The sequence below is a fragment of the Haematobia irritans genome, chromosome 1 (assembly GCF_050003625.1).
Source record: "Haematobia irritans isolate KBUSLIRL chromosome 1, ASM5000362v1, whole genome shotgun sequence".
Lineage (NCBI taxonomy): Eukaryota > Metazoa > Arthropoda > Insecta > Diptera > Muscidae > Haematobia > Haematobia irritans.
The window spans coordinates 186,299,106-186,311,420 of record NC_134397.1 but is presented as its reverse complement, the minus strand read 5'-3'; the positions used below and the strand labels follow the sequence as shown (position 1 = coordinate 186,311,420).

At 28.3% G+C, this 12,315-nt stretch overlaps 1 protein-coding gene across 2 annotated transcripts in view; it reads left to right on the top strand.

The window, feature by feature from the left end:
- speck overlaps positions 1-12,315 on the top strand; it is a 220,581-nt gene that overhangs the window by 161,325 nt on the left and 46,941 nt on the right. Inside the window, exon 1 of one of the 2 annotated variants that reach the window (XM_075292322.1) lies at positions 2,033-3,365. The exons of the other annotated variant lie outside the window; for it this stretch is intronic. Coding sequence (XP_075148437.1) covers positions 3,279-3,365 — 87 coding nt within the window. The 5' untranslated portion in view covers positions 2,033-3,278. Of the gene's footprint in view, positions 1-2,032; positions 3,366-12,315 lie in introns of those variants that run through there. 2 annotated transcript variants of the gene reach the window in all.

Here is a 12,315-nt window from a genome sequence, read left to right as displayed (position 1 = left end):
CTATAGAAAATGTTGTCAAAATTTTATTTCTATAGGAAATTGTGTCAAAATTTTATTTCTCTAGGAAATTATGTCAAAATTTTATTTCTATAGAAAATTTGGTCAATATTTTATTTCTCTAAGAAATTATGTTAACATTTTATTTCTATAAAAAATTTGGTTAAAATTGTATTTCTTTAGAAAATTTTTGTCAACCTTTTATTTCTTTAGAAAACTTTGTCAACATTTTATTTCTATAGAAAATTTGTTCAAAATTTTATTTTGCCAAAAATGTATTTCTTAGAAAATTTTGACAAAATTTTATTTCGATAGAAGATTTTTGCAAAATGTTATTTTGTCACAATTTTGTTTCTATAGAAGATTTTGCCAACATCTTTTTCTATAGGAAATTTTGTCAAAATTTTATTTCTATAGAAAATTGTGTCAAAATTTTATTTCTATAAGAGATTTTGTCAAAATTTTAATTCTATAGGAAATTGTGTCATAATTTTATTTCTATAGAAAATTTTGCCAAAATTTTATTTATATAGAAAATTTGTTCAAAATGTTATTGTGTCAACATTTTTTTGCTATTAAATTTTGTCAAAATTTTATTTCTATAGAAAGTTTTGTCAAAATTTTATTTCTATAGAAATTTTTGTCACTCTTTTATTTCTATAGAAATTTTTTCAAAATTTTTTTTCTATAGAAAATTTTGTGAACATTTTATTTTGCCAAAATTTTATTTCTATAGAAAATTTTTTCAAAATGTTTTTTCTATAGAAAATTTTGTCAAAATTGTATTTCTATAGGAAATTTTGTCAAAATTTTATTTCTATAGAAAACTTTTTCAAAATTTTATTGTGTGAAAATTTTTTTGCTATCAAAAATTTTGTCAAAATTTTATTTTTACAGAAGATTTTGTCAAAATTTTATTTCTATAGAAAATTTTGTCCAGATTTTATTTCTATAGAAAATTTTGTCAAAATTTTATTTCTATAGAAAATTTTGTGAACATTTTATTTTGCCAAAATTTTATTTCTATAGAAAATTTTTTCAAAATGTTATTGTGTCAAATTTTTTTTTTGCTATCAAAATTTTGTCAACATTTTATTTCTACAGAAGATTTTGTCAAATTTTTATTTCTATAGAAAATTTTGTCAAAATTTTATTTCTAATTTTTTTTTTTTGAAAATTTTATTTCTATTTTTATTTCTATTATTTCTATAGAAAATTTTGTTAAAATTTTATTTCTTTAGAAAATTCTACCAAAACATTAAAAACCAACCTACCAAACACTAAAAGAATTCTACCGATTGTGGTAACGGTGTATGCCAAGCTTATAATTTACGATAATATTTCATTTACACGCACCCATCACTTCTGTTAAGTGTTATTTTCCATAATGTTAGCATGCCCATGCCATGCTGCTTTCCACAGTGTGTTATAGCGAAGACTAAATGGCATTATTGATCCTAGATTTAAAGCTGCGTAGGTCCTTAGAAAATATCTTTATTTTAAAAAAGCCGCATCTAAGGCTCAGAATCGACCAGTAAATTTTTTTGGAGCGCAGAAAATGATTATTCCATAAATGAGATCTGTATTCTAATTTTATCCGATCTTAGATTAACAGCAAGATAGGTTCCTAGAAAATGTATTTATTTTAAAGAAGCTGCATGTTTAGCTCTATACCAGAATCCCTAAAAGAAGGTCAAGAGCTTTTTTTTAATGTATGATGGTTAGCGTTGATGATATGCCAAGCATATAATCCACGATAATATTTCATTTACACGCACCCATCACTTCTGTTAAACGTTGTATGCCATAATGTTAGCATAGCATTAACCACAACAGTCAGTATGTTAATATTTTCCCATGCCCTGCTGCTTTTCACTGTGTGTTATAGCGACGACTAAATGGCGTTACTACACTATAGCAGTCAACGCTGCAATGATCGGCAGCTAACAGCGCTGCCGCATGATATCGGGCAGTGAGCAGAGAATAATAGCAAACATAAGGAGAGAATGTGTGTCTTTCAGTTGCAAAATCTGCTACAGGTTCAACAGACAAAAGTGCGCCTCCGGAAGCCAAAGAAGCAAATAGCAAACAAATAAAACAAAAGCACTCTACTGTGTGCTCCTCACAACAAAAACAAGTGGATAAATGTTAACAACCAATATCAAGATACCAATGAAATTAAAACAAAACAAATGGATTTTAACAAAAAAAGGTGTAATAGATTTTAACTTAGCAAAAAAATATATATTCGCTTACATATATAAATAATTTTATTAAACAAAAAATAAAATCTCACTGCAAGTGGGGAGAACGTGGTCCAAGAAAAGCAAATAAAAACAAAATCAAAACATACAAAAAAACCAATCGGACCGAATTTTACTGAATGTATAAAACGTAGTACCACCAAAGCCGTTGTGACAATCGTTTAGTCAGCGTGCAATGCATAAGAATAGACCATCAAGTGGTTGAGTGTTATTGTTAATACCGCTATTTGGGTTAACGGAAATTCAATTTTTTAATAAAAATAAAAGTGAAATGTTCTAAAAAAGGATAATTTTTAAGAAGAAAAAATATATAAATAGTAGTGAAATTGTTTTGGAATAAAACATCGAGCCATCTGTGGATCCATCACTTTTTGGCCTATACCCTAAGAAGAATATAGAAAGGCAAACGTCCATATAGAAAAGAAAATTGGTTCACTTCGCTTCATTTACTTTTCTTTTTGAGAAAGAGAGCAAGAGCGAATTACTTTTCTTTTTGAGAAAACAAAGAGATTTTTTTTATTCTTCGTGAGATTACCTGTGGATTCTTCGGAAAATAGATTGAAATCTTCGTATATTTAAGAAAACACGAAAATTGAAATAAAAGAAAGAAAAAAAATCACAATCACAACAGAAAGTACTCAAAAGACCAAACACCAAAAAGAAAGAATTAACAACAACAAAAAGAAAAATAAATAAACAAAAACAAAAATACGCAATCATCCATCACAGACCGTTAATGAAACATATGTTGGAAAATTTGCACAATTAATTGTTGTGCCGAATTGTTTAAATAGCCATTACCAACGCGCCAGAAACAGTGGAAAAACGGGAAATTCATTTTTGGCATTGTTTAGCAATAAAAAGCAAAAATTTATTACTCTTCGATTTGACGTTAGACGTTTATGTTAGAGCTCCAGCAGCATTTAATTGCTCATTTTGTCCGTCACATCACAGGCATCATAACATTGTTTTTGTTATTTTACATTCGACGTCAGTCATCCAGTTAAAATCATCATCATGGAAATTGAAAATATTTCACAAATGTTACAAAATAGTCGCACATTTGCTAAAAATGATGCGATTATTATTGAACCGAGATATACGGTAAGTAAAATGCAAATTTTAGCTAATCTTATTGGATGCAGGGAAATATTCGTTCATAGAATCACGTATTTTCGCAGAAATTTGGTCCAATTTACATACTAAAAGTGAACCCACTATGAAAGAAAACATATAGGATAATTTAGTATTTTTTTTACAAACTCCGCTATGATAAAATTATGTAAATATTTTTAGACAATTTCAAAAAAAAAAATTATTCATAATTATTTTTGTCACTTCACAAAGAAAACTTCCTTATTTGAAAAAATTGAAGTTGGAAATTGAAAAAAAATGTCTTTAGCGCCATACGAAGTTCAAGATGGACACTCGTTTGATAAAATTTATAAAATTTAGGAAATTATGAACTACAATAGAACACAACAAAAAACACAGTTCATTTATTTTATGAATAGCGTATGATACTGAAAAATATTTATCTTAACATAATATTTATGAAGAGTGTCATGAATTAAAAAAAAAAAACAAAAAATATTTTGTTTTCCGTTTTTAACTTAATTGTGCAAACATACTACAGGGGGGGCTGATATGAAATGCAACAAAGTAAAGCGATTTAGTTTTTTATTTGCTTTTGAATAAAGCAAAAACTGGCGGAAATAATATAAAATTTTAGAATCAGTTTACCTTGGTCTTCAAACGGCCGACAGCATCATTACACGGCCGACAGCATCATTACACGCACTTTGGTATTTTTTGTGCCAACTTTAGTCTTCACAATATTCAATGGATTGAGATCCAAAGATGTTGGTGACCATTGTGCGGTGGAAATGAAGAAAAGAACATCTTCTTCTTTCATTCTTGGGGAACGCGGGCTGTATGCGATGATGCTGAGTTCTAAAATTTTTGTCTGCCAACACTGAAAAAAATATTGTCGCGAGGCCAAAGATTTCATGTTCTTAAAATACGAATGCAAATTTTGCTTAGTATAGAAGACGCAGTTCTCTGATATAAAGTTTTTTTTCCTTGTCCGAAAGACGATGAACTTTTCTATAAAGCCGTTTTCTCCTTATAATAAAGTGATTCAAATTACAAAATCTTAGAATGAAATAAAATTTCCTCTGGCTAAGGTCAACTTGTCTTTAATAATTGTGAAAAAAATGTTCTAAATTAAAGAAATTGTCTTTAAATTTGTTGTCTTTTTCTTCTTGATAACAAAGCAAAAAAGCGTTGAAAAATAGGAGAGATATATTAAAGACAATTTTTACTTAAAAAATTACATAATTTCTACTTGATTCGAATATAAATTTGAAAATTTAAGAAAATGATGAAAACATAAAGAAAAAAACAAAAAAGACCAATAAATTAAAATTTGCTACCTAGAATTAAGTACGTAAAACTTAAATTTAAAAGACAATTCTGTCTTAAAATTATCCTTACTTCAATTCTCCGCTTCTTTGGCTGGGAGTCAATACCAAAATCATTAGTGTAAAGACAAAATCTTTGGAACCGTGTATGCTTTTTTTCAGTGCAGAGCTTCAATACTGTCTTTAGGACATTTTCCGGATAATATTATGCATTTATTTTTACCCCACGGTCGATGAGTACGAGTAGGGAGGGTGGCCAATGAGAAAACCAAATTCGGTAACAGGCCACATTCATGCAAGCGGATCAACTCTTTCCAGTGTAACTTTTTCGTGCATCAGAGAGCTTCTTGATAACGAGCAATGGTACGAGAAATAAAAAATGGTGAATTCAACCGAGGTCGCAGTTAATCCAAGACGTGAAGTTCATCCAAAATCATTTGTCGTTCGGGAAACCAATGATGTTTTGCGCCAACTGATATAGAAAGATCGTCATGTGACCTATTGTGAGATTGAGACAACCTTAGGCATAAGTGCGACCAGCATACTACATGAACATTTCACCTACAAAAAATTTTTTGACGTTGGATTCCACACAATTTGTCAATCGCTCAAAAAAAGATTGCAAATGATAGCTCGTTTTTTCAGAAAGACAGGACATGTCGCAATCGTACGTACCACTAGAAGTAAATTCTGAGCGGTTACACGACACATGTGTTTGCCAGTTGTCTTCCAAGAAATCAGGAAAAAAACCACTGAAGACTGATAACATATCTTTTCGCCATGACAATGCTCTCACACATCAGCGCAAATAAGTGCATTTTGTGAGCACTCAAAACATCGATTTCTCAAAATTTTATTTCTATGTAGAAAATTTTGTCAGAAGTTTATTTCTATAGAAAATTTTTCAAGTACCTCTTTGCAAAATCTACCAAAACGTCAAAAATTCTACCAATCTACAAAACAATAAAAAAATCTAAAATTTCTGATAGAATTCTATCAACTATGACAACGTGTCACCACCCAATTCTACTAGTTGAATATTTAAAAGTAAATTTTCGCGTATAAATACAAGGTGACCGAACTCCCATTTTCATATCTCCAGCATTTGGAAGAGGATCACCAGTCTCTTGCTGTTATGGTTCGAAATCTTGATCTTATTGCAGCTTGCTGGATTTGACAAACTTGTAATTTTTAAATTATTACAGATTTTATACAGCAGAACCTTTATTTTTTTTTCAAAAAAAAAAAAAAAACAAACAAACTTGTCAAAAATGTATTGGGGATTTTTGTGAGGAATCTAAATTTAAATTGGGGATTTTTGAGGACGAAATCATCATAATTTGGGGACAAGAGCCGGAAAAATACTGGCAACACTGATCGGGAGATCTATATCAAAATATGAATCGGAATATACCAAATTTAATATCGTTATTTATTGACGTAAAATACCTCTAGATTTTGAATTTCATGTAATTCTGATAAAAGTACCGGCGAATATATGCTCACAAAGTGGACTCATGTAACCCGAACATGATCTGCCTACAGACAAACGAAAATTTCAGCACAATAGCTTCGTTTTTGAAGGCCCTTGGGAGATTACAACAGGCAGACAATTAGGTCGTATTACAATTTCTCTCTTCTTCCCACGTTGACTTCATAAAATGTTCGAGACATACCTAATAAAAAGAACATTTCATTGGGCTGTGGAAAATTTCGATAAAAATAATAAAATTTAACTAGAAATAAATAATTCTTTTGCTACGGGTTTTTTCGGTGTAGTCAAGATAAAAAATGTAAAGCCGATTTCATTAATTTTGAAAATTTTTTTCTGCCTTATTAAAGCCTAGTTGACATAACTCAAACAAAATTTTCTTTCATTTAATGATATCTAGTGAAAATTTATCAACTTTTCAACAAGTAAAAAATAATATCAGAGAAATACGTTTTCTAGGCTAAGCAAAATTCGCATTCGTATTTTAAGGACATGAAATCGAATACAAAACAATTATATACAGCCGTAAGTTCGGCCAGGCCGAATCTTACGTACCCTCCATCATGGATTGCATAGAAACTTGTACTAAAGACCACACATCTACAATCGAATTACTTGGGTTGCGGTAACACTTGCCGATGGCAAGGTATCTTAAAACTTCTTAACACCGTCTTCTCAATTGTAAGTTAGTCCATACGGGGTATATATTAACTAAAAAGGTCGATTAAATACGTATATAATTCAGTTTGACAAAATTAAAAAAAAAATTGCCAAAATTTTCTATAGAAATAAAATTTTGACAAAATTTTCTATAGAAATAAAATTTTGACAAAATTTTCTATAGAAATAAAATTTTGGCAAAATTTTCTACAGAAATAAAATTTTGACAAAATTTTCTATACAAATAAAATTTTGACAAAATTTGCGATAGAAATAAAATTTTCACAAAATTTTCTACAGAAATAAAATTTTGACAAAATGTTCTATATAAATAAAATCTTGACCAAATTTTGTGTAGTAATAAAATGTTGACCAAATTTTGTGTAGTAATAAAATGTTGACAAAATTTTCGATAGAAATAAAATTTTGAGAAAATTTTCTATAGAAATGAAATTTTGGTAGAATATTTTTGGGGATCGGCTATGTATAACTATAGACCGATATGGACCAATTTTGGCATGGTTGTTAGTGGCCATATATTAGCGCAATGTACCAAATTTCACCACGTAACAAATTTCAACCGGATCGGATGAGCTTCGGAGGTCAAATCTGGGGATCGGTTTAAATTGGGCTTATATATAATTAAGACCGGTATGGACCAATTTCTGCATGGTTGTTAGAGACCATATAGTAACACCATGTACCAAATTTTAACCGAATCGGATGAATTTTGCTCATCCACGAGGCTCCGGAGGTCAAATCTGGGGATCGGTTTAAATTGGGCTTATATAATTAAGACCGGTATGGACCAATTTCTGCATGGTTGTTAGAGACCATATACTAACACCATGTTCCAAATTTCAACCGGATCGCATGAATTTTGCTCCTCCAAGAGCCAAATCTGAGCGTCGGTTTATATGGGGGCTATACGTAAAAGTGGTCCGATATGGCCCATTTGCAATACCATCCGGCCTACATCAATAACAACTAATTGTGCCTAGTTTCAAGTCGATAACTTGTTTCGTTCGGAAGTTAACGTGATTTCAACAGGCGGACATGCTTAGATCGATTCAGAATTTCACCACGACCCAGAATATATATATATATATATATATATATATATATATATATATATATATATATATATATATATATATATATATATATATATATATATATATATATATATATATATATATATATATATATATATATATATATATATATATATATATATATATATATATATATATAAATTGTCTCTTCTTCTTGATATAATAAAGTTTAGAAAATAATTTTAAAATTAATCTACATTGTTTTCATTGTGGTATATTGACTATCTAACTTTGTATCTAAAAATCTATTTTCGGATTTATGCTGAGAGTTGATCTTAGTATAAATCTCAGAAACAAATCACATCTGTAATTTAAGGATTTGATATATGTGTATTTATGTCATGTTTTTCTCATTCTCATGGTCCACATCGGTCCATAATTATATATATTATATATAAACCGATCCCCAGATTTGACCTCCGGATCCTCTTGGAAGAACAAAATTCATCGGATCCGGTTGAAACTTAGTACGTGGTGTTAGTATAAGTTATCTAACAACCATGCAAAAATTGGTCCATATCGGTTCATAATTATATATAGTCCCCATATAAACTGATCTCCAGATTTGACCTCCGGAGCCTCTTGAAAGAGCAAAATTCATCCGATCCGGTTGAAATTTGTTACATTTCGCTAGTGTATGGCCGATATCAACCATGCCAAAATTGGTCCGTATCGATCTATATTATATATATATATATATATAGCCTCCAACTAAACCGATCCCCAATCACAGAAAAATCACGATTGCCACTCGTGCCAAAAATAATATACCTAAATTTTATTGCAATAGAAAATTTTGTCAAAATTTTATATTTCTATAGAAAAATTTGTCAAAATTTTATTTCAATAGAAAATTCTGTCAAAATTTTATTTCGATAGAAAAATTTGTCAAAATTTTATTTCTATAGAAAATTTTGTCTACATTTAAAATTTTATTTCTATAGAAAATTTTGTCAAAATTTTATTTCTATAGAAAATTTTGTCAACATTTTATGTCTTTAGGAAATTTAAATAATCTACCAAAATTTTATTACCATAGAAAATTTTGTCAAAATTTTATATTTCTATAGAAAAATTTGTCAAAATTTTATTTCAATAGAAAATTCTGTCAAAATTTTATTTCTATAGAAAATTTTGTTAAAATTGTATTTCAGTAGAAAAATCTGTCAAAATTTTATTTCTATAGAAAATTTTGTCTGCATTTAAAATTTTATTTCTATAGAAAATTTTGTCAAAATTTTATTACTATAGAAAATTTTGTCAATATTTTATGTCTTTAGGAAATTTAAATAATCTACCAAAATTTTATTACCATAGAAAATGTTGTCAACATTTTATTTCAATAGAAAATTTTGTCAAAATTTTATATTTCTATAGAAAATTTTGTCAACATTTTATTTCAATAGAAAATTCTGTCAGAATTTTATTTCTATTAAAAATTTTGTCAAAGTTTTATTTCAATAGAAAATTCTGTCAAAAATTTTGTCAAAATTTCATTTCTATAGAAAATTTTGTCAAATTTTTATTTCTATAGAAAATTTTGCCAACATTTAATTTCTATAGAAAATTTTTTCAAAATATAATTTCTATACAAAATTTTGTCAAAAATTTATTTCTATAGAAAATGTTGTCAAAATTTTATTTCTATAGAAAATTTTGTCAGAATTTTATTTCTGTAGAAAAGTTTGTCAAAATGTTATTTCTATAGAAAATTTATGAAGCATTTCACAGTTGGAGAGGAATATTTTGTAAAATCTTCCAAAACTTCAAGAATTCTACCAAACAGTAAAAAATCTGCCATTTTTGGTAGACTCGTGTTCATAATTGTATATAGCCCCCATATAAAGCGACCCCCTTATTTGAATTCTGGTTCTATTATTACCGCACAGCAGTTCATATCGGTTCGTAATTATTTCTTCCCTATATATATCGGTCAAGAACTGAATATATACGTATTTACTCGACCTTTCTTTTGTCTACTATATATCCCGCATGGACTAACTTACAATTTAGAAGATGATGGTAAGAAGTTTTAAGATGCCTTTGCCATCGGCCTAGGCGACCCAAGCAATTTAGTTGTGGATGACCGTCTTTAGTAGAATTTTCTACGCAATCCATGGTGGAGGGTACATAAGATTCGGCCTGACCGAACTTACGACCGTATATACTTGTTTTACATATATTCCAAAAATGTTCGGAACATTCCGAAAAAATTTTCTACAATACCTACTACTATATTAAAATATAATTATTTAATTTTTTTTATTGCAAACAAAAAAAATGTTGGTGTCAGAAGTTTGAAATTTTCAAAGAAATTCAGAGAACTCCAACAAAAGAAAAACGTATCGAAATACATGTTTTCCAAACGTTTTTTTTTTTTTGGTTGCGCTTAACATCTACACTGACTAAATATCTTTTCCCAAATATGTATCCCTCTATCAGTGAATTTCTCAGTAATTCACTCCATGGCATCCCTACTTCCGAGAGATTTCCCCCAATGTCGTTTTTTGTTTTTGTTTTTATAACCAACCGGCTACTAAATTTAATCATACAACATTTTCACTTGGGCGATTTTGTGGACACACAAAAACATTTCTCGATCTTTGGATCATTAATAACACACTTGAAAATGTCACAAATGCCGCTTTTATTTTTTGTTTACATAAAATTTATATCTGTTTGTCTTTGTGAAAGATATATTCGCATTCTAAATAAACCTGTGAGTGAAAAATGTATAGTGATAATTTGGTGATACATTTCATTAAGGACAGTTTGATTTGTTTATAACCTTCATTACTATACAATATCCATAATAGATTTTCTTAATTTATATTCATAGCATCCATCAGAAATGGTTGTGGTAATGGAGTATTATAGAATTGTTGGTTTGCGTGCTAAATGTTGGATTTCGCATTGTTCGCTGCATTTAATTGCTTATCGGATTACTGAAATCTGTGATAGAAGTTTGGCAAAACATTAATGAGAAAAACATGACATAAATACACATATATCAAATCCTTAAATTACAGATGTGATTTGTTTCTGAGATTTATACTAAGATCAACTCTCAGCATAAATCCGAAAATAGATTTTTAGATACAAAGTTAGATAGTCAATATACCACAATGAAAACAATGTAGATTAATTTTAAAATTATTTTCTAAACTTTATTATATCAAGAAGAAGAGACAATTTATATATATATATATATATATATATATATATATATATATATATATATATATATATATATATATATATATATATATATATATATATATATATATATATATATATATATATATATATATATATATATATATATATATATATATATATATATATATATATATATATATATATATATATATATATATATATATATATATATATATATATATATATATATATATATAAATTGTCTCTTCTTCTTGATATAATAAAGTTTAGAAAATAATTTTAAAATTAATCTACATTGTTTTCATTGTGGTATATTGACTATCTAACTTTGTATCTAAAAATCTATTTTCGGATTTATGCTGAGAGTTGATCTTAGTATAAATCTCAGAAACAAATCACATCTGTAATTTAAGGATTTGATATATGTGTATTTATGTCATGTTTTTCTCATTAATGTTTTGCCAAACTTCTATCACAGATTTCAGTAATCCGATAAGCAATTAAATGCAGCGAACAATGCGAAATCCAACATTTAGCACGCAAACCAACAATTCTATAATACTCCATTACCACAACCATTTCTGATGGATGCTATGAATATAAATTAAGAAAATCTATTATGGATATTGTATAGTAATGAAGGTTATAAACAAATCAAACTGTCCTTAATGAAATGTATCACCAAATTATCACTATACATTTTTCACTCACAGGTTTATTTAGAATGCGAATATATCTTTCACAAAGACAAACAGATATAAATTTTATGTAAACAAAAAATAAAAGCGGCATTTGTGACATTTTCAAGTGTGTTATTAATGATCCAAAGATCGAGAAATGTTTTTGTGTGTCCACAAAATCGCCCAAGTGAAAATGTTGTATGATTAAATTTAGTAGCCGGTTGGTTATAAAAACAAAAACAAAAAACGACATTGGGGGAAATCTCTCGGAAGTAGGGATGCCATGGAGTGAATTACTGAGAAATTCACTGATAGAGGGATACATATTTGGGAAAAGATATTTAGTCAGTGTAGATGTTAAGCGCAACCAAAAAAAAAAAAACGTTTGGAAAACATGTATTTCGATACGTTTTTCTTTTGTTGGAGTTCTCTGAATTTCTTTGAAAATTTCAAACTTCTGACACCAACATTTTTTTTGTTTGCAATAAAAAAAATTAAATAATT